Consider the following 23,387-nt stretch of genomic DNA (forward strand, 5'->3'; position numbering starts at 1 on the left):
TACTTTTGGTACCTATCATGCTGGCCCATGCTGTTGCGCACGATGCACACAAGATGGCGCTACTTCGTCTAGTTGATATTACAGGCAGGCAGAGGGCAGCGCAGCCATGTGGAAGCGACGAAAACACGGGCAAAGTCGTGAGTATTTTCATTTGCAATCATGTGCACGTAACTGCTGGTAATTGCACTTACTAATATTTGGTTTTGATTCCTTTTTTTGCATGTTGTTTTGAGAGCATATCGCCCCCTTTTCAGTGTTGGTAAATGTTAGATTCTTCCAGTGTCTGTATGGGTCTCAGATGTTTGATTGGGCTTGTTCTGAACGCAGCTTCGAGCTGGCATTTGTCTGTTACTGGACAGTGTGTCTCATGGTCGATTACTGGTTATCATGCATCCACGCACGCACACACACACACACACACACACACACACATACACACGCACTTCTGATCATGCACACTCCCTCACTCTCTTGTTCCTGCTCTAAAAATGTCACAATGATTCAGGTCAGCGCAAGCAGAGTCTTCTCCAAACACGTCCTCAGGGGTCAGGAGTTGCGTGTAAATTATGAGGGGGTGAGTCAGTGCTCCCACGTACACTACATAAGAGAATTATGGCAAGAAAGGAGAAATCTGTGCTTGACTGCATCATTTCTGACATTCTTCATGCACCGCCCTCTAAAAGAGTTCAGGATGGAAATGTGTGTGAGAAGCGTGGTTTACTGACACACATTCACCAAACTATTCATGCCTTGGGCGCTTCAGCAGTGTGTGAAAATGAATTAGGTCACACACACACACTCGATTCCCGATTAACGCCAGGAAAAAAGGGCGTCCCCGTTCCTCATTTTAGATAACATTTTATTCGCGTCATACATTTTAGTCGCGCACGATGTTAACAATTTCGCATTGCCTCGTCAGCATTAATAACTGGATCGTAAGAGATCCGGAGACGCTTGTCTCCGACCGACGTGCCAACTTCCTCTTGGAAGTTGAGGTTCGCGTGAAAAGCGCGCAGCGCTGTGCCAGTGTTGCCATGTCCGGTCACCGCAAGCTACTTTGAACTCGTTTATTTTTTATTTTTTTGTTCATCCACCCGACCCGAAAAAGAAAAACGTTCCTATATCGCGCTCTACTCCCATGACGATAGAATGAGGGGGGACGACAATGTCCACTTTAGCGGCTTCATATGCATTTGTTTTTTACGACGCTCTCCATCGCGCGGTCTGGCAACACGGCGCCGCGCCGCTCTGTCTCTTTAAAAGCTGACGTAGCCCACGCCTCGAAAAGCGGCTTGTTCCGGCTTTGCCACTTTACATCTTTATCCTTGCTCCTGCCTCGAAAGTAGTACCACGTAAACTAGACGCCAGAGGGTTTGCGTCCACGGCGCAGTCGGGTATTTTAATCACGCAAATATTGACTCGACCCAAGTAAAACGGAATATTATTTTGTGGCGGCGCGGTAGCGGCGCGGCTAACCGCACGCGCCGACAGCAACGAGGTTGCCATGTCTTGACAATTAGCGCGTACCTAATACGAGACCTAAAAGTCGACCCGCACTAGCAGAATGTCTATTGATATCAGGTTGTTTATGCGTCTGAATTACTTTGAACCTCTACGCTACTGTGCAAAACGTACACACCGTTTACTTGCATTTTTTTCGCCAATAGTAAAGCCACGGAGGAAAGTCCATTCACAACAAGTACGTAAAAAAACACTTGTTTGACACACACACACACACACACACAGTTGACCGTTAGGCTCAACTGTTACGTTGAGACTGCTATATATATAAACTTTAGCAGTCTCAACGTAACAGTTGAGCCTAACTCTGATTCCGAAGCAGACCAGTTTGGCAGGAAAGCGACGGTCTTGGCAACGTGGCAGCGGAGTGATACTGGCACGGTCCTCCACGGTTGTCAAATCATGGGAGTGTACCTGCCCGCCTGGGCGAACATGTCTCGTAGATAATATAGGGATTGCGCGCGGAAATAGCAACCAATACACATATATATATATATATATATTTATATTTATTTAAATATTTATTTAAATAATTCGGGCGCGATGTCAGCGCGCGCACGAAGAGAAATAAAATAGTTTCCCGATTGCACAAAGTGTTTTTTTTTTTTTTTTTTTTTTTTTTTCCGACGCAAATGATGGATGCAGCGCCACTCTGTTGCCGCTGCGCTTGAGGTAAGTGACGGAACAACTGGAGTCCTGGCGGCTGGTCGGAGTGATGCACGGCGTTTCCGCATCGGGCAGGATGCGTTATTTACACGCGTTTCTTTTACGAGGGCGGCCACGCTCGCATTGCACGCCTTTCCCCCCTTTTCGCCCCCTTTTCTGCTAGCGTGGACCGGTGCGCGATATTTCCCACGGCTGCTGCTGCTGCTGAATTTTTGGGGGACGGCGGGGAACTTTAAAAACGACAGCTGTGTTTACGAGTTGCGTGCCAATTACTACCGAGTTGCGGTCATTAAGATAAAATGCCACCAACTTGTCGTCGGCGGCTAAACGTCAGGCGCCGGGTTCGTCTGATCGTGTGAGAGGTTCCAGGACGGCGTTGTTGTTGGTGGGTCTAGACTGGGGAGATGCTCCAAATTTGTCTGGAAGCGGAGAGTTCTTCTTCTCTGAACCTGCTGGCATCGGGGTGCCCCATATCACATCATACGGGTCATCACATCATACGTTCCCGCCGTGGCCTGGCCAGTTTGACCCCTGAACCGTCTATCGGGTGGCCTGATGGTTGGTTCTGAATTTGCGTAGGCCTCGACCTCTCCTGAACTGTACAGCAACGCGTGTTTTTTAAGTTCTCGGGCCCAATTGGCAAAATGTCTGCTTTTGTTGCTGTGCGGTTTTATGGCCTGTCAAGGGGACCCCTGAACCAACAGGCTGGACTGGTTGTACTGGTACTTTACAGCTGTTCCTGGTCTGATGGCCTCCTCGGGAGGAGGAGGAATTCAGGAGCCTCGCTGTTGCATTACATAGACGGGGCGGCGGCGGGGGTCCGCCGGCCACGGATACTCTTGCTGTGGGAAGGCAGGTGTCGGAGCCGAAGAGGACAGGATGTTCTAACCCCGGGGTCGTGACCGCGCTGGCGCAGCCAGTCGGGTCCCGGGTACGCACTCCGGAGACGCCCGCAGCGTTCCGGGGGTTCAGGTTCTGCCACCTGCCAAGAAGCGGGGGGATGGGGGCGCTGGCTGCAACACAAGGAGCTGTCTGTCACACTCGTGACCTCGTGTTTTGGGGGGGCAAAATTCGCAGGCCTCCTCTTGGTGAGTTGAGGGCCTCGGCTGCTGGAACACACAGCACTGCACCGAAAATAAATTCTGCACACTTGCGTTTATTCAATGGGGCAGCGGTGGCCTAGCGGTTAAGGAAGTGGCCCCGTAAACAGAAGGTTGCGCGTTCGAATCTCGATCCGCCAAGGTGCCACTGAGCAGATCACCGTCCCCACACACTGCTCCCCGGGCGCCTGTCATGGCTGCCCACTGCTCACTCAGGGTGATGGTTAAATGCAGAGGACAAATTTCACTGTGTGCACCGTGTGCTGTGCTGCTGTGTATCACATGTGACAATCACTTCACTTTATTCTCACGTCCTTTCGATTCTTCTCCATCGGGCTGCGAAGTGAGGACCTTGTTTAATTTCCTTGAATAACGGTAATCATATGAATAGTGTTTGTTTGGCGGGTGTACTTTCCCAGTCATATTTAAAGCGTGAACTAGGCGATGTGGTAGATGTGTCCCGCTTGGGAAACCCGGTGATTCCCGGTGTGTCATTGACCTTTAAACGGCATGAGAGGTCAGCGGCAGACGACCCGATCCCCAAATGTAGTAGTAAGAGAATAGTGACCGGTGAACATTTTACTCTTAGTGTAGTTACTGTTATTGACAAAGCACAAATTGTATTGATATGTTGATATGTAGGGTGGTGGTGGTAGTAGTGGTACTTACTACCATGGTGTCCCTGAGCAAGACACTTAACCCTGAGTGTCTCCGGGGGGGGGACTGTCCCTGTAACTACTGACTGTAAGTCGCTCTGGATAAATGTCGTAAATGTCGTTAATGCTACAATATGAGAGAAATAGAGAGAAATAGAGAAACCCGCGAACGATGACCGGATGTCGCGCGCAGGTGCCGCGCAGCGTGACCCCGCCCCCGCCGTCGGCCGCGCGCGCCTCTTCCCGCCTTCCGTTGTCGTCATATGAAACGTGAACTCGCGCCGCGTGTCCGTTTCTGTTGGTTTTTTGTTTTTTTTGCTTCGCGCCGGGCAAGTTTGAGGTTTGAAGATGAGGCGTGAAAGAGCGCTCCGCCGGGGGGTGAGTGTTGCTCTCGACGCCGCGGACGCCCGACCATGTCGCGTTGCCGGCGGGCCGCGTGGTCCGGGGGGTTCCGCTCCCTGCTCCGCTGTCCTCGTCCTGCCAGACGATTGATTCCCAGTTGCGTAACTGGCGGGGCAAGACTGCGCAGGGTGTGTGTGTGTGTGTGTGTGAGTGTGTTGGCCCTCGTGGCGCCGGGAACTTGGTGGATTTGTCCCCCGGTTTGAGTGCCATGTGATCGGACGATCCTGGGCCGGCGCTGTTTGTGTGTTTTCGCATCGAAATAACGTGTTTTTGTCTTCATGGGAAGGACTGTGTGTGTGTGTGTGTGTGTGTGTGTGAGACCGTGGTGCTCCGGGACACGTGGGCTGCTAGCGAATTAGCTGGGCGCGAAGAGGAGGACTTTAGAACCATTGTTAATAAAACCCGTTTATTGCACTTCGTCGCTTATTCCTCTTTGTACAAAGTCTAACTTGCCCCATTCAGTGAGGCTTTAATGCGCTTTTTAAAAGATAGTTGGACCAATTTTGAATAACAGGCCGTTGATAGCATTAAATTGTATGGTATGACGATACTAGGTGGAGACAAATTATAGCAATATTGAAAACTGTGAATGTAACTCTCCGCGTTATGGCTACTTGTGAACGAGTTAAATTTATTCGTTGTGTGCTCCGTTTCTCAGCTGCCCGTGAACTGCGCCAGCCGCCCGGCGGAATGCGATCCCGCTGAGCTCACCAGCTCCCCCCGCAGGCCACAGCATGCCGGTGCAGGCAGCCCAGTGGACCGAGTTCCTGTCCTGCCCCATCTGCTACAATGAGTTTGACGGCAGCGGCCACAAGCCCATCAGCCTGGGCTGTTCGCACACCGTGTGCAAGACCTGCCTCCACAAGCTCCACCGCAAGGCCTGCCCCTTCGACCAGACCGCCATCGCCACCGACATCGACCTCCTGCCCGTCAACTGCGCCCTGCTGCAGCTGCTGGGGGCCCAGGTGAGTGCGGGCTTGGGGTCTGAGCCCCGTCAAAACCCTTTTACGGGCATAGCTTTTGCTTCTGTGGTAATTTTGGCCGCCACTCGTCTGCCGTGCGAATCTGTAATGTGCTGGATAAGAGTGTCAGATTTAGGGAAATGGCCACTAATAAATAATTTCAAATCGTCACTGTTCAGATTATGCTCTCTTCACCTTGGCAATTTTGAAAAGTATGGATATGGTTTTTTATAAGTTTTATAATAAGCTGCAACTGTTGACTAGAATACAGCAAAAAAACATGTTTGGTGCATTTATCGTGAGTCATTTTAAGCCATTGTTTCCCCCCTTTTTTGTTCTTTTTCTAATAGTTTTTATTACCTCACCTGCAGTTCCTTGAAGCAGGAATTAGTTTAAGTTGAGCTTCAAGTCCCAATAAGAGTGCGGTTTAAAGGACGTTCGTTCCCATTGGACTTCTTGCTCTTGGTTGGGGGGTTTTTATGGAACGGTTTATGAACGTTTCAATGCTCCGCTTTTCTGCAGGTCCCGGAGGTGCAGGCTGTGTCGGTGGGCAGCGATGTGGATACTGAACATTATGAAGTGTGCAGGGTGTGTGTGGAGGAGCTGGCGGTCTACCTGAAGCCCATTAGTGGGGGGAAAGGTAACATCTTTTGTCTGTGTGTGTGTGTGAACAGCAGACCACCCTCTCCTGGTGAACCTGGGCAGTTGAAATGGCTGAACGGGGCTGCACAGCGCGTTTCCTGTTTGTTTGTTTTTTCCTCTGCCTTCGATCGGTCCCCCCCACCGCGGCGTCACTGCAGCGCCAGCTCTTCTACCCGCCTCCCCAACACCCCAGAACCTGGCCGTTGATGGATGATTATGTAGTGGTCTCTGAATAAGTGGCCCTTCTTGCTGCAGACAGTCATGGGGAACTGTGTGAAGGGTTATAATGACTCGCAAGTCAGCATTAGGCTATTAATAGGATGTAGGTGAAAGGGACCCGGAATGAAATTCTTCCAAGGGGCCAAAGGATTTCTAGCAACGACACTTGCTTGCAGTCATTTTTAAGTCTGTGGGAAACGACCTGTTTTTAGAACTTTTTCTGACCTCTCCTCAGGTGCGGTGACTCTTGGCCCAAGTGCGCTCAGTCGCCCCATGCAGAGGAAACTGGTGACCCTGGTGAACTGCCAGCTGGTGGAAGAGGAGGGGCGTGTCCGGGCGGTGCGGGCAGGGCGCTCCCTAGGGGAACGCACCGTGACCGAGCTCATCTTGCAACACCAAAATCCCCAGCAGCTCTCTGCCAACCTGTGGGCAGCCGTACGTGCCCGGGGCTGCCAGTTCCTCGGCCCTGGTGAGACTCATAAATGTCTAGGTTGTGGAGTGCTGAGCGGTTAAAAACATACACACACACACACACACTGTGGCTATTACTTCAGATCCTCCTTTTTCTTTTTTTTTTAATAAATCTACAGGGTGGGCCATTTATATGGATAAACCTTAATAAAATGAGCGGTTAGTGACATTGAACACATTTTATAAGTGGTCAGAAACTTGTAAATAACTCTAAAGTTACGTTAAAACCACATCATTGTTTTCCTTGTTAAATTACCAATAAATTTGATGCGTCACATGACCCTCTTCCTATTGAAAAAACAAACAAAAGTTGGATCCAAGATGGCCGACTTCAAAATGGCCACTATGGTCACCATCCATCTTGAAAAGTTTGCCCCCTTATACCCTGTGTGTGTTTGTGTGTTTATTACACACATTATGCCTGTGTGTCAAGAGTTGCATGTTGGGTGGTTGAAGCTCTACTGAGGTTTGTGTGGATTTTAATTCTGTACCGGTTCCTCTGTCTGATGATGATTACTCATAGGGCAGATTCTGAGTGGGGCATCACTGCTTCTCACTCTGATATCAGCTGAGTTTCAGTAGTCTGAAGGCAGCAGAGGGACACGAGTTCGCTCGACTTCTCGTGTCAGCCAAACTGCACAGTGTGTACTTATTTTTAATCTGCGTTTCAGCCATGCAGGAGGACTCGCTAAAGCTGGTTCTGTTGGCGCTAGAGGACGGCTCCGCCCTGTCTCGGAAGGTTCTGGTTCTGTTTGTGGTGCAGAAGTTGGAGGCTCGCTTCCCTCAGGCCTCGAAAACCAGCATTGGCCATGTGGTGCAGCTGCTGTACAGAGCCTCCTGCTTTAAGGTCAGTCTCAGAGCAGCGCGTCCACCTACACTGACGGGGTTTTTTTAGGAATCCCGTTGGCCACGGAATACCCATAGGATGGAAAACAACTTTTAATCACATCACTGGTATGAAAAGTGGGACGGAGAGTGGGAATAGTCAGAAGTAGGTCATTTCTGATATTGTGAGTTTTTGTGTTATTTTTTTTATTTAATAACCCATGTGCACAAAAAGCATAACAAACAGTTAAACAATTATTTGTTTTTTGATTAATATTTGGATGTAGCTATGATTTGCCATTCGTGCTTGAAAATCGAATGGAGGGGGCAGAAACAGTCAAATTAAGTCTACATGTGGACCGGAGAGCTGTCACTCTTTCAGCTTTGTACGTTACTGCGCAAGTGACGTGTGAGTTTAAGCAATTTAAAGGCTTCTAGTCAATATGCTTACTGAACGCAGCCTCTGAAGGGGCCGAGTAAGATGTGTGCGTGACTAACGTGTTTACCGTTCTACCTTACGTAATTTACAGCAGCGGGGTTATTAATAGCCGGGCTGGTTTCGGGACGTTTTTTCCAATGGTTAACGTGCATAACTGATGATTTAAAGTTCAGTGTTAATAGATGGCTGGCTGCTGTGGTGGTCAAGTAGTCTTGACAAGTCTCTGTGGTTTTTATTTAAAAAATGGATTCTGGGAGTGCCCAGCTATATTTGCACACGCTGCAGTTAGCCAATCTGCCTACGGCCACGGCAACTTGGGAGCTGGTGAAACGGTCCAATACTGTTGCCGTCAATCTCCCGTCCCCGGTGGGGAGTTGGGCTGTTTCGGCTAATTACAGCTCCTGCGGGGTCACGCCGCACGGCAGCTGCGCTCAGCCCGTGGGTGTTAACATGGTTCTGAGCAGCCCTATGACCGACTGGTAAAATGGCCCAAAACAAAAGTCAATATGTCCTGGAGTTGTGTTCGTGTGTGATAAGCACACAATGCTCTGAAGTGCAGCAAATTCCCGTGTTCTACAGTCACCCCAGAACGCAAAAAGTATGGGCGGCGAGGTGTGACTGGGCATAATGATTGATGCAATGCCGATTTCAAAGCTGTATTTTCAATGACACAAGTATTCTTTTAAATAGTTGCTGATGTAAACAAAGTATTGTATTGTGTATTGAAGATTAATATGTGAAAATGCCTCGTCCAGTGATGATTACTCATAGGGCAGATTCTGAGTTGGGGGAAACTTCCTCACACCTGATATCAGCTTGAGTTTTGTAGTCTGAGGACAACCATGGGCACGTTAGCAGATGAAGTATTAGTAGAAAAGACGGAACGTTTAAATCGCCGGTCATCTCTGCTTCCGGACCAGGTGACCAAACGGGACGAGGACTCCTCGCTCATGCAACTGAAGGAGGAGTTCCGCACGTACGAGGCCCTTCGCCGCGAGCACGATGCCCAGATAGTCCACATCGCCATGGAGGCCGGCCTGCGCATCTCGCCCGAGCAGTGGTCCTCCCTGCTCTACGGCGACTTGATCCACAAATCCCACATGCAGTCGATCATTGATAAGGTATCCTGAGGCACACGACTTCTCATGACGGCCTCACGGTGCGTTCTGCCACCAAACCAGTCTCGCCGTTTCTCGCAGCTCCAATCGCCAGAGTCTTTTGCGAAAAGTGTGCAAGAACTGACCATAGTCCTGCAGAGGACCGGAGACCCCGCAAACCTGAACAGCCTCAGGCTTCACTTGGAGCTTCTGGCGAACATAGACCACAATCCAGGTACAAACCCGACCTCCCTCACACTCTGCCCGTCAGGTACCGTACAGGAAGTGAGCTCTCGCTTTACGCGTATTTCAGATGCTGCCCCTCCTTCCTGGGAGGAGCTGGAGAGCGTGATGCTGGCTGTCAAGGTGGTCGTGCATGGGCTGGTGGAATTCATTCAAAACTTCAGCAAGAAGGGCCATGAGACGCCACAGGTACTGTACTTTTTTTCTATTATTATTTATATGTATTTATATCTTCTGAAGGGAATGGAATATGTCCGCTCTTCCTGAACTCTAGTGCTACATTCGGTTGTGATCTGCAAATGTAATTATTTTTTTATTATTATTATTATTATAACTTTTTAATATATTTAATACTTTAATATCTCTGTCAGATGGAGAGTGCCGGGTGTCCAGTGATGATTACTCATAGGGCAGATTCTGAGTTGGGGGGGAAACCTCCTCACACCTGATATCAGCATGAGTTTCAGTATTCTGAGGACAACCATGGACGCTCTGATCATTTCTGAATAGAACTTGCTGTTTCTGTTTAAGATTTATTACAGTATTGCATTTAGATAATTGTTTAGGTTTGTCAGATTTGTTCATAAATATCAATCTGAAATGTTATACAGTGAAGCACAAACAGACCTGAGTGGGTCATCTGAGGTGTTCCGTTTAATTTTTTTTACCCAATTCTTCTAACTTTAAATTAATTTGAAGGTATTTTATGCCCCAGTGTTTTTTCAGACTCGGAATTTAGCAGCTTTCTTAACTACTCTGTTGCAGCCACAGCCTAACAGCAAGTATAAGACCAGCATGTGCCGAGATCTGAGGCAGCAGGGAGGCTGTCCACGTGGCGCCAACTGCACCTTCGCCCACACTCAGGATGAGCTGGAGAAGTGAGCGCGCACCCACAAAGGGGGGAAAAAAACCCCACACCCAATCATTCTCGCTCGCTCTCTCTGACATGCTTCTGTTTAGATCTAGATGTCGGATGTTAACAAATCAAAATAATTTTAGGAGAAAGTGACAGGATGACACATGAGCAGATGAGACGAGTAAATAAAACCACCCTGTCTCTGGATGACCACAATAAAGATGAAGAGAGATTTGGTTTCTTATGCTCAGGAGGTTGAAACGTGCATGAAACACAGATCAGCATCTCTATGATGAGATAAGATGATCATTTGTTAGTCCCACAAGTGGGAAATTTACATTGTCACGGCAGAAAGTGGACAGTACGGGATAAGAGCAGCAAAGAAAACAATAGCACAGACACTGTCGACTGTATAATGTTATGAATTAATATTATGTTCAATGTATTAAGCAAATTGTCCTATTGTACATATACACTGTCCTCACCAGCCAAGACAGACACAACATGCACAGCTGCAGTCACCTCTCATCCTTACACCTCCATCGCTCCTTTGCAGGTACAGGATGAGGAATAAGAAGATCAGTGGGGCGGCCAGGCCATTCCTCACCCAGGTGGTTATAGGAAAAGGGAGCTGTGGTAAGGTCTCAGCTGTGGAGTGCTCCCCTGGGGGACTGAAGGTCTCAGAGAAGGACATTTCAGCCCCTGAATCCCCCACGTCTCCGCAACTCATTTCCCGGGGTGCGAATGCTCAGGATGAGCTGAAGAGGACCATTCCAAATGGAGCTAATGGTCTTTCCCAGCCAGCTGTCACTGTGGCCATGGAACAGTATGACTGATTAATGCATTTTCTCTTCACTCTGTGTGTTTTATCTCCACTTCATCATGCAATATCTTATCTCACAGTATTTGTATTATTTGGATCAGTATTTTTATGGGGCAGTGGTGGCCTTGCGGGTAAGGAATAAGACCCGTAATCGGAAAGGTTGCTGGTTTGAATCCCAAACCCCCAAGGTGCCATTGATCGAAGCACCGTCCCCACACACTGCACCCCGGGCGCCTGTCATGGCTGCCCATTACTCACCATGGGTGATGGTTAAAAGCAGAGGACACCTTTTTGTTCTGGTGCAATGATCTACCAATTGAGATGCTATCACACTTTTTTTTTTTTTTTTTGTTTAATCTCTACTACAGAGTTGGGGTTAGGGTCCTCTTTTAAATTTTACATGATCTCATTACTCTGTTATTGAATAGTGTCTCTTGTAAAACAAAGTTTTAAAAGCAGATGCAAAGAATTATGCATGATTCATGTTAAAAAAAATAATAAGAATAAGCAGGAATGGACAGTAAATAAGTGAATAATATAAAATCTACATTATCTTCTTTCTTTACCAGAAATGCCAATTCACCTCCAAAGATGCCCATCGGTCATCCCCACACCTCAGTTCTGTCTCCTCTTTCCACGGGAGTCCAAGAGACTGGCAGCTGCCATTTGAAACCTGCCAATTTCCTGTTGAGGGCGCAGCCTGACCCGTACTATCAGGACCACCGACCCCCAGCAACGTACGACTTGTCGCCTTACCCTCCAACGAGTGAGTGTCCAATAGTCTGTGCTGATCTGATCAGTAGGCACTTAAGACCTCGAAAGGACAAAATATAGGACAAAACAGAATTTTTGGTCAACTGACTGCACCGCCCCCCTCCACTGGACAATCACAAGGTTTTCGAGTAGGTCGTATTAGATAACAGCACAAAAATGTAGAACAGTGTCGTAGTGGGCGAAGTAAACGTTTCATGTTTTGTCCGGTTGTCTTCTGTGAAATGAGGCTCTATCTGGATGAACGTTTTGGCGTTTTGCGTGTCTGACTATATGCCTGGCTCACTCTCGTTTCTGTAGATAATTACTACCCCTCCGCAGTGCCTGTCCCCAAGCCCTGTGTTGCACGCTTCATTCGTTCCAGCAATGTTCCGGAGTCCTCCTTGCCCCCGGCGATGGGCCCTGCATACCCGGACCAGCCCTCTTCCCTGCCGCCACGAGACCGCTTGGGTCCCTCCCCCTACAGCCAGGCGACGCCGTACAGCTCCCTTAACCACGGGCACAGGCACGGCGTCTACGCCCCGGTGTACGACAGTCGGCGCGCGTGGCGGCCGCAGATGTACCACCGGGAGGATGGGCGGAGCAACTCGCTGCCCCCCGAGGTGTTGCACTCGTCCGTCTACCAACCACCACTCCGTGAGCGGTATAACTCGCTGGACAGTCCCTACTGCAGCATGGAGCAGAGAGCGGCGCTTCACCGGGTAAACGCATGCACACATGCTGAAATGTGTCAACACTATAGAATATTAGCATTTTTAATATTAGCATTTATTGACTTTTAATGTAAGATCAAGTCTTTGGGTGGGGACAAAATCCACAGGGTTCAAAAATAATGCTAAAATCAGCTCTTATATGACTTATCAGGTCTTTCCTGAGCCAAAAGGGAATTATTAATGTTGTATAGATAACGATCCTGCATGAATCTGTTTAGTCGAGTAATTGTTCTACGAAAAACGAGATTGGTTTAGTTTACATACGCATCCACAGATTTAAAACTTAGGATGATCTTCCAGGACTCCTATGGGCGCCTTCCTCTGGGCTGTGATGACCTCTTCCGCCGGAACCAGGAGCAGTGGTCAAATCACCATGGCAACGTCACCCGGCCTTCCCAGTCTTCTCCAGTGTTTACTGTAGATATTTGTGCAGAGGTGGGTCTTCAAGCAACCTCCTAAACGCACACTCACACACACACACACACACACACACACACTCATGAATGTCACACATCTGTGTGGTGGGGTTTTGTTGGGAGGATTACATGCTTTCTCTACCCTTTATACCAGTAAAATCCTCAGCCACGTTTAATTTGATTTCATCCCACGTGTTAGGGTTTTAAGTGTGACTGTTGCCAGGCAACTGTGTTAGAAACCAGTCGTGTAAACAGTGTGTGTTCTGAGCAGTCAGATTAGGATTTGGGTCCTTGACAAAAGGCAAAAAAAAAAAAAAAGTGCTTTGGAATAGTAATTATAAATGTTTTTTTTTTTTTATTGTTTATGGCCATTGTTAAGACCGAGGGTCACGTGAGTCACCTGTCACCTCCCTCATCCACAGCACTCTGACTGCGTTGGAGGAGCGTGCATGAGCTGTAAGTACAAAGTAGAGGAGAGCCTCGCCCACTACTCACCCTGGTCTTGTGGCACCATCGGTCCCTTCGACTCTGAGACCCACGGTGGCCCCGCCTGCTCCGAACACGCGGTGAGCCGGTGCTCCTGTTCCTTTCCAGTTCTTACCAGATCTGTTAAGTAATGAGACTAGTTTGAATGGGGGGGGGGGTATATACATAGAATATTTTAATTCATCTATTCATTGCAGGCTTAAGTGTTTTAATAAGGGCCATGTGGTATTAGTTGTGTTTGGTGTTGACTTTGACCACGGGGCTTCCGTTCGTGAACTGAAAGCCACCATCCAGTGCATGTTGCTGGCGGAAGTTTGAAAAATGTAACTGGAAGAATTCAGCCTTTGTTCCAGCACAACCCCCTCACAACCACCCATCTCTGGTCACGAATAACACCGCCTCTGCGTCTCCACCGTCATATCCACACTGCCGCTGAACAAAACCCTCGCAGCACTCTTCCCCTCGCCAAACAACGCTCCCTCAGCACAAATAAAATATTGATATGGGCTGGGCACATAACGGGGTAATAATGGTGTAACGTAATGCTCATTGTGCACATTTCTCTGCGCCGACTCATTTGTGAGATGCTTGCTGTTTTATACGACTGCTGAAAAGTATTTAGCTGTTGTGCTGATGACTATAATGCTGTGTGGTTGGTTAATGAATGTCTAAATTTGTTATTCATGCTTTGATTATAACCTCCTATGTTATTTTTATTAAAGTTTTTTTTTAACTGATGTAATTGTATTGAGTGGGATTTTAAAGTTGTTTGTTTTTTGTGTTCAGAATGTCGAGGGTGGGCCTGCTAAACGTTGGCTGCGAATGTTTGAGCCCTATGGTCGGCTGAAAGACGAAGACCCCATCATCCCCTTTGGCGAAGGGCCAATCATCTCCAAATGGGGAGCCATCTCCCGCGCCTCACGTACAGGATACCACACCACTGACCCTGTGCAGGCTACGGCGTCCCAGGGCAGCACCAGCACCACCCCGATCAACTTTAGAGGTCAGATCTAAGGCGTCTTTATTCATTTACCCACAAATATTTACATCCCATTACAAAGAATAATCATATAGCAGTGGATGGGGGTAAGAGGCAGGGGGGGTTTCTTTAATATGGAAAATGTCTGAAATAAAAGATTTGCGCATAAATGCATGATATTCAATGTTTTTTAGAAAATTGAACATTTTCTTTTCATAAGATGCAATTGTGATTTATTGCATGGATGTAATATGTAATATGATCACTATGTTTGGGCAGGAACAGATGTTGCAGAACCTTATTTTATGTAGCTGTAAAGTTTATTTTTATGGCTGACCGTGGATACTGTTGATGTGCGTAGCCATGTGCATAATTCTGCACCAAATATACAGACTAGTCATTCATGAGTGTTCTGTTGTTGGTTCTCTGTAATGCATGGCCATATGCCTGCTGTGCTCTAGGCTCTGCGGAGGGCTGATAGCAGAGTGATGAACCCTGCTTCGGCTGTGGAGGGTTCGAGCCATGAATACCAATGAAACTCCTTTCATTTCCATTTAAGGCTCTGCTCTCTGTCTGTCATTGGCCAGCAGCTCACGGCAATGTGCCTGAAGATTCGGCTGCTGCAGCAACGTTGCACTGTGCTTTTTTTTAATTATTATTTTTTTATTTTTTTACTGGCCAACAGATTACAGCCCCCATGTTGGACACGGCGACTACAGATGGGGCCCGCGGGTGTCCGACTCGTCCAGTCACTCCAGCTTCCTGGAGAGGTGCGGGGGAAAAATAACACTGCTGCGGAATGAATAAATTTATTTATTTATTCATGCATGCGGCTCTCAACAGACATCTGTTGCATGCTGATTTTACAGCTATAAAGGATAATTTGTCACACCTTCCCATGTCTAAATATAGCTTAGCGGGGCTCCCTTCGCCACCCCTGAGTCTCTACCGCACAGCTGATCAAGGGAGCCTGTAGACTGTAATGTGGAATGCTCGGATCATAAGTGCCGTGATGCACACACCAGTATGCTAATAAATGCTGATTTGTTGCGTTTGCATTGCCGTGTGTGTGTGTGTGTGTGTGTGTGCGCGCAGTGAACAGCTGGGTGTGGTGGAGCTGCACGCTCGTCGGCCGTCATTAAGTGTTGGGGATAAGCCAGGGGTGGAGCTTGTGCAGACGGGCTTGTGTAAGGACTGTGCGGACAGTGATCCTGATCGAGACATTGAACTGGAGTTGTCTGCTTTGGACATGGAGGACAATGACCTGCACAACCTCAAGAGCAAGGTAGCATCGAGCATGGCTACTTTTTCCCTACTTTTCCCAAAATGTTTTTATTGGTGCATGGGTTACTTTATAAACTGGTATCCAAAATCCTTTTGGAGACTAAACTTGATTTAAATTTGCACATTCATGATCATGTAGCGCCATCTACTGGTGTTTCCTTGTATGCTCTTTCATGTGAGTCCTTATTTCTATTTGATTATGTGATAATGTTGACAGTATTGTGATGTGCATAAGCGCATAGTCTTCTCACACACTCCAGATAAAGGCTTCATGGTGGCCATTTTTTTTTTTCCACCACACACTGCTTGCGGTCTGACTCATTGATTATGTAAAGACAATTAAGCTTAATTAAGGTCTGGATGGAGTGAAAATGTTCCTGTTAGTGGGTCTCCATGAACCATTTTTTGGAAACCTGCTCACAACCTCTTTCTCTGACCGATGACGCAGGAGCCTCTTGTCAGGCTACACGTGTCCCACAGCAGCCACCTGTCCCCGTCCAGTGGTGAGGCTCAGCCTGAAAAACCTTCTCCTGACATGATGGAAGCTCACTTGCTGAAGAAGATTGCCTTCAGGTGAGCACATGACATTGTATTAATTAAATTAGATCATAATTTCATGACATTATACACTGTTACATAATACAGGGCTAAAACTGGCTGAACTGTGGTAAAGTTGTTTGTTTTGACCATTATGGTGTTACTGTGTTACAGGAAGTCCTTTTCTCCTCGGGGGCTGGGCTCAGGTCCTCTGGGCGTGGACAAGCTAATAATGAAGACGGGGTCACCTAGGCCCGGAGATGGTGCCTGCCCCAATGTGGGACCTGAGATGCTGCTGAATGGAAGCTGAGAGATCCGGACAGGGTTTCCATTCAGCATCTTATCCAGCTTTTCCAAGAGGAAAAAAATTTAATCCACAAAACGCAAAAGCCCTTGCAGTTCCCACATAGCCTTTTGAGTAATGGTCATGTGTGAAGACTGTTTTGTCTAGTTCCATCTGACTGTTCAATCCAGTGGTTCTCAGTCATGAGATAATCTTTGGGAAATTAGGTGACTACTATTTAATGATGAATAAGCTATATGCCTTTATTTTATTACACGTTTGAGAACCTTTTTCCAAGGAATTTGTCATTACAAGTTTTAAATCTACTTATGGTCCTTTTCTACCACTTGGTGGGGATTTTGGCACCAAAATTTGTTTTCCACTCCAGATTATAGTAACCCTGTGTAAAACTGAAGCTGCCGCAGTCTAAATGTCCGTTTTAGCATCGTCTATCCCCATAGTCTGTTTCACTTATCCGCACTGTCCAACATGTCCAAACATGTTGGTGGGCGAGACTATGGTGTGGAATGGAATGGAACCCTGGTGGTTGTGTTTTTTAAATGTATTTTTTTTTTTTCCCCCCAGTCTGTGGTACTGCTGGAGATCATTTGTGAATCATACAGATTTTTATTTTAACATTAGCAAATAGAGGAACATTTGCGCCCCCTCAGGTCAAAAGATAATCTGTGAAATATAATACAGTAAAAAACAATACCACAGTCTACAATAGCACACTGCGATAGCCTGGCACTTTTAAGGAGAGACTGTTCAGGATGTCCTGTCCTGCGGACGGTTCTTTCTGACAAGGCACGATCACTTGGAATCTTGAGGTTGTGGATAGTAACCTAGGGTACGGTGGTAGTAGCCTAGCGGGTAACACACTGGCCTGTCAACCAGAAGACCCAGGTTCAAACCCCACTTACTACCATTGTGTCCCTGAGCAGGACACTTAACCCCGAGTGTCTCCAGGGGGGGACTGTCCCTGTAACTACTGACTAAGTCGCTCTGGATAAGGGCGTCTGGTAAATGTAATAACCTGATACCTTTTACTCAATGGAAAACCAAAAGGGTCAATTGCAGTCAATCGCACTAAACTGTAACTGATTTGAAAAGGGACAGTGGTTTACAAAGGCTGGTCTTTATGAACGACCTTCAAGCAAATGAGTTCCACAAATATTATAAAATATGAAGTTAATATCATGATTATCCATGTAACTGCAGTTTGAAATACATGGGTAGTTGCTGCCTTGTTCAATAATAAAAGAAAAAAGTAAGTATTATTTGTCTGGGGGATAAGGGGTCATAAAGGTAGAGAACCACAGTTTAAATGTTGCCTATTACCATTGATCATGAGTTGCATTTGTGGAAAATCAATGTTTCTGCCTGTTACTCTTGCCTCCGTAAGCTCTAGTGGCCTTTAGTCCAGTCAGAGACCTCTGTTCCACGTAAGCGGCTCAGTAGGGAGATGCACCGGCGCCCTGGGACTGTTGCTCCTTTCATTTTGCGGACACATTATTACCTGGTCAAATTTTAGCAAGCACTACAACTGACTACAACTCCGTAGTTGCATGGAGGAATAAAATCTCACTTTTTTTCCTCTGTAGTACCCCACCAAGCTCTTCCTGAAATGTTTACGGTGTGCAGTTTACCACGAAGAGGATGCGTTCGTGCCGCTTTCGTCCGCCGTGGTCTTTAGGAATGACTCTGCATGCTACGTCACCTACTGAACGGCCGTCACCTACTGAACGTTTTTAGGCCGTCCCACCTTGTGTGCTGTTTGTCTTGTGTTTTATGGACCGGATGCACAGTCGCCATGCTGCAAAAAGCCACTACCGCCAGGCGCGAATGAGTCCGTATGCAGAGGCCTTTTTTTCTAGTGCTGCATTCTGTCTGTGTTCTGTTTTCGTTTCGATGGTGACTTGTTTCTTTTACGGATTTATGCAGCGCATAACTACCACTAGCCGATATGCTGTTAGTGTTAAAGGAGACGTGTTTTTTGTTGTTTTTTTTTTTTTTTTTTTTTTAATATATATAAACTGACTATTGTGGCGTACGGGATGGAATTGCTCAGTTTACTGATACGTGTCTGCTTTTTTTTCCCCGTTCGTATTTTGGGAAAGTGTTCATGTTTACTATGGTCAATGGTTGTTAGCTTTTCTTTTTTAAATTATTATTATTTTACTCCAGAGGGTGAGGCCTGGCTGCTACAACGGAACAGCATGCGGTAGGGCTCGTGCTACGCCACGCCGTTTCTTTTTTAAATCTCCCCTAATTTTCTTTTTTCTTTTTTTTGAGGGAAAGAAAAAGCATTGCTAACTTCCGTGAAGTTGTTTTATCAGAATATTTTCAGAATAATAATATCAGAATATTTTTTTTTCCTTTTTTGGGAGGTGAGGTTTCAAGACTTTTTGAAAGAAGAAGAAAAATTAAAAACTAAATGTAATCAGTCCGTCTGTCAGCGTTCCTGTTGGCACAGTGTCTATTCCTGCTGGTTAACTGGTACCCAGTATCCAACACACCAATGGTTCCATCTGACAGTGACTTGCATTGGCCAAAAAAAGTGTCTCCACTGTTTTGTTGCGGTTTTGTACGCTGAACGTTCCATTTGCCGTCTTCTCCTGAGAGGGTGGAGAGATTTGGGGAGGTGATGCTGTGTTACAGTGCTCGGGAAACTCTCCTATTTATAATAGGGTTTATTTTTTATGTCTGCAAGGAGACAGTCGACGCTAGTGGGAAATAACTTCACCAACAGCAAAAATGTATTACTATAAATATTCTTAATATATGTAAGAGTGCTTTGATTTAACTTTTCAAACTGACGTGAGCACTTTTATGTTTTCAACCCTAACATCTGTGACTGGACCTGCCCATCTGTGTATTAATACCACAATGATTCTAGCACTTATGTTTTCCATACTGGGTGTTTTGGTTTTTTTTTTTTTTTTTTTTTTAATGTTAAATGTCTTGAATGTAAAGACACATCAGGGAATGGGGGCATATGAAGAAAAGCTCTCTGTGCTTTGGTCAAGTTGGTCTTAAATATGCGTCTGTCTGTCTCCTGCAGTTCAGGTTATTTCCAGCAGGGAGCGCTAAGAGCCGCGTCTCTGCAGCCCTTGGGGAGACTTGCTGTCATAAGGCTGCTGACTGCACCCTCAGCACTGACCAGAATGAACGCAAATATTCAGTTCCTTATCTACCCTTTCTTTTGTTTTTCATTACTGTGATGTTTCTTCCAATATCAGTAACCTATTTACGGTCCTGTAGGGGGGTTACTGTATAAAGATACATGTAATTAATTGTGAGTATTATTATGGTGCCTGTTGTGTAACGCTATGCTGGACTTCACCACAAATGCCTGAGAAGACCGTGCCGCGTTTGTCATCGTATTGATGCGCTGGTCATTAATAGCCCAGTCCATTGCTGACACTGCTTTGGCGGGTCCAGCTGCACCCTGGCTCATGCATGCTCTCTGTGTAGTTTTGGTTAAGGAGTCCATGATTCTGTAGTTGTGATACAACACCCTGGCGCTGTCACTGTTCTGCACATACCCACTGTGTGGCCACTAGGTCTGTGGCTTGCCTGAAGCACTTACTGTCTATTTTAAACATTATTATTATTAGTTATATTGTAGGTAGTCATTTTTGCGTTGGAATTTTAAAAAAAAAAAATTTCCCCCCCTCTAAACTTTGCTTAACATTTTGGCAGGCATGAAAGGATAAGAATCTGAACTATGTTTGTCAATTAATAATGGAGCTGATGTTTAACTATTTTTCGTCTGTATTAGACATTTTCTTTGCAAATCTATTGTTCGATTGAATTGTAAATTAAATAAAAGATGGTACACATCCGTCATTTTATACAGCCAACACCATCGTTAGATGGACTTACTGCACATTTTTATGATGTATAATCAACTATATTTAAATAATATAGAGATATATAGTCACATAGAGGCTCTTTACTGAAATGTCTGTGGGAGTAATTTATATTACATTTTTTGTTTCTTTTGAAATACCAATTGTGAAAGGTTCCTATTTTGCTTATTGCAATGTAAGGTTGGTTTTTGCCTAATTTGAGTGTTGAATTCAGCCTGTTTTTTTTTTTTTTTTTTTTTTTTTTTAATTTAAACTATTATCTTTCCCCGTTTGGTTCTGTTCTTGCACTGGTAGTGTTACTAAGGTTTGTTACATTTGGAACAGTGTGATGTGAGAATTTGGGATCTATTACTGCATGTTAAAATATTCAATAAAACGAACCAAAATGATTGTGGCATTTTCATCTCTAATCACTGCTTTTTACTGTGCTTAGTGCTGAGTAAAATGACTACAGATTGTTGCACAATTGTAGATGCAGCTTGATAGATGCTTAAACTAAATGAATAAAAGGGAAGTTAAAAATGAAAACCAATCCCAGCCATTCCCCACACGTCATGAAGTTTGACTTAATGACTATATACACTAAAAAATGACGTATATTCTCGGTTCATCCTTGGTTGACAAAACATTTTTGTACTCTTAGTAGCCTTCAAACAGCTAAAAATGGTTTCAGTCTAAATTTACGCAGTAAGTTAATACTAAAGTATTAATACAAAATAACACATTCCCAGATAATGTACATTTTTACATTTTAAAAAGGGCTCCTTTGTCTGGTGGTGGTTTGGCCAAAGCTTGCAAGGGTGCTTTCTCATGTCTCTTATTGCAAATAGTCTTTTCAATTATAATTTTTTTTGATTAACAAGAATTCACCATAACAAGAGTCTAAATGAAGTTTGTCAACCGGTGCACTTTTGGGGTTTTAAAACCCTTTCAGTCTCCTGCCGTAGAACATTAATTAAAGTGAAGTGGTTGTCGTTGTGAAATACTGCAGCACAGCACATGGTGACAACGAAATGTGTCCTCTGCATTTAACCATCACCCTGAGTGAGCAGCCATGACAGGTGCCCATGGAGCAGTGTGTGGGGACTGTGCTTTGCTCAGTGGCACCTTCCCATTGTGGGTCCGTTTCTGAGCACAATACAGTTCAAAATTACAATATTACAAATGTAATTATTCTTACAGTGTTTCTGCGGGTAAACCAAGATAAACCAATGCATTTGTTTTTGTATAAAGTTTGTACATAAGACATACAAAAAAAGTATTAAATATCTTATTAGAGAAGTAACACTGAGAAACGCTCAGTGTTACATTTTTATTATATCAATTTGCATATACTCCAAAATGTTATGAAGAGTGATCTAATGAAGTTTCTCTTTGCCATGAAAAACTTTATCCCAAAATTACATTTCCACTGAATTTCAGCCCTGAACACAAAAATACCTGCTGAGATCATTTCAGCAATCCTCTCATGAACACCAGTGAGATTGCTGAGGAGCACAAGGATGGAGATCCTTCGGTTGTGCTGATTGAGTTGGAATAGCAGACTGGATGGGTGTTGCTTGAAATCGTTGTTCTTCCACTGTAACCATGGTTACCTGCAAGGAAACATTCAGTCATCATTGTGTTGCCTAAAAAGGGCTTCATGGGCAAGGATATTGCGGCTATTAAGATTGCACTTAAATAAACTTTTTATCAGATCATTAAAAACTTCAAGTTTAGGTTCAAGTGATGTGAAGAAGGCTTCAGGGTGCCCAAGAAAGTCCAGAAAGCGCCAGGACCTAAAGATGACCCAGCTGCAGGAGACGGGGTGCCACCAGTGCAGAGCTTGCTCAGGAATGGCAGCAGGCAGGTGTGAGGGCATCTGCATGCACAGTGAGGTGAAGACTTTTGGGGGGATGGCCTGGTGTCAAGAAGGGCAGCAAAGAAGACACTTCCCTCCAAGAAAAACAGACTGATATTCTGCTAAAAGTACAGGGACAGGACTGCAGTCATTGTCTCTGATGGAGCCCCTTTCTGATTGTTTGGGGCATCTGGAAAAATGGTTGTCTGGATTAGAAAAGGTCAGTGTCACCATCAGTCCTGTCTTGTTCCAAAAGTAAAGCATCCTGAGACCATTCATGTGTGGGGCTGCTTCTCATCCAAGCCAGTGGGCTCTCTCACAATTTGAACACAGCCATGAATAAAGACTGGTACCAAAACATCCTCAACAGCAATTTCTCCCAACCACCCAAAACCAGTTTGGTGAAGAACAACATTTACATTTACAGCATTTATCAGACGCCCTTATCCAGAGCGACTTACAATCAGTATTACAGGGACAGTCTCCCTGGAGCAACTTAGGGTTACAATGGTAGGGGACACAATGGTTGTAAGTGGGATTCGAACCCGGGTCTTCTGGTTCATATGTTACCCACTAGGCTACTACCTCCCTACGCCTTTTGCAGCATGATTGAGCACCGTGCCATAAGGCCAAAGTGATAACTAAGTGGCTCGGGGAACAAAACAGGAAAATCCCCAGACCTTAATCCAAGTGAAAATTAGTGGTCAGTCCTCAAGGTTTTTCTGATTATGCACTGATAATGAAGGTACGGGTCACCATCACCAACAGATGTCTGCAGGGGGAGGTGTGACATTCCTGTGTCGACGGTTGTGGGTGAAGATTCGGCACCCCTGTTTTACATGTCTTTTGTCTGACGGTTACGTGTGAAGTATCAGCCGTCAGGACCGCCCACCCTCTTTGTCTTCCCCAAATGGGAGGCACCGGGGGTGTGAGAAACAACAGGTTCTGATTGGTCAGTGATAACTTCCTGTAGGCCAGTGACAACTTCCTGTAGGCCAGGTGTATAAAGGTCTGCTCACATGTGGAAAAGGGACTCTGGGCTTTCTTGCGCAGAGGTTTTTCCATCGGAAGCCGGAAGGTTTCTGAGTCTTTCTCTCCCCCTCTTTTTCTCTTCTCCCTCTTCTCTTCTCTGTAACCTTGGTACCTTTTTTACATTCAATATCCACATGTAACTACAATAATTATTTACCGGTGTTAATAAACTAGAAACTGTTTATTTTTAACCTCTTTTGTGCCAGGTAACGTCAAATTGGAGTGGTTGAATACAGTGCTTTGTGTGGA

General features: G+C 45.8%; 1 protein-coding gene across 5 annotated transcripts; it reads left to right on the top strand.

The window, feature by feature from the left end:
• The first annotated feature begins 116 nt into the window (after positions 1-116).
• rc3h2 (ring finger and CCCH-type domains 2) lies at positions 117-18,402 on the top strand. Of its 5 annotated transcripts, XM_028972873.1 has the most exons (20): positions 1,659-1,699; positions 2,167-2,193; positions 5,004-5,310; positions 5,830-5,947; positions 6,404-6,637; positions 7,311-7,486; positions 8,824-9,024; positions 9,103-9,235; positions 9,314-9,432; positions 10,009-10,121; positions 10,656-10,925; positions 11,492-11,688; positions 11,994-12,394; positions 12,707-12,841; positions 13,245-13,388; positions 14,095-14,311; positions 14,973-15,057; positions 15,383-15,572; positions 16,020-16,144; positions 16,283-18,402. In XM_028972873.1, the coding sequence occupies exons 3-20, from the start codon at positions 5,080-5,082 to the stop codon at positions 16,416-16,418; spliced, it is 3,225 nt and encodes a 1,074-aa protein (XP_028828706.1). In that variant the 5' UTR covers positions 1,659-1,699; positions 2,167-2,193; positions 5,004-5,079; the 3' UTR covers positions 16,419-18,402. The 5 variants fall into 5 exon arrangements, with proteins under 5 accessions (XP_028828708.1, XP_028828706.1, XP_028828705.1 ...); XM_028972875.1 differs by lacking the exons at positions 1,659-1,699; positions 2,167-2,193 and adding an exon at positions 117-137; XM_028972872.1 differs by lacking the exon at positions 1,659-1,699 and having other exon boundaries at positions 2,152-2,193.
• The last annotated feature ends 4,985 nt before the right edge of the window (positions 18,403-23,387 follow it).

The sequence above is a fragment of the Denticeps clupeoides genome, chromosome 3 (genome assembly GCF_900700375.1).
Source record: "Denticeps clupeoides chromosome 3, fDenClu1.1, whole genome shotgun sequence".
NCBI classification, from domain to species: Eukaryota; Metazoa; Chordata; class Actinopteri; order Clupeiformes; family Denticipitidae; genus Denticeps; species Denticeps clupeoides.

Excerpts from the sequence above, each read along its gene's own strand:
- rc3h2 (XM_028972875.1), top strand. The coding sequence starts at position 5,080 with ATGCCGGTGCAGGCAGCCCAGTGGACCGAGTTCCTGTCCTGCCCCATC. Across the intron at positions 15,573-16,019 it reads TGCACAACCTCAAGAGCAAG|GAGCCTCTTGTCAGGCTACA; the intron begins GTAGCATCGAGC and ends CCGATGACGCAG. Across the intron at positions 16,145-16,282 it reads CTGAAGAAGATTGCCTTCAG|GAAGTCCTTTTCTCCTCGGG; the intron begins GTGAGCACATGA and ends ACTGTGTTACAG.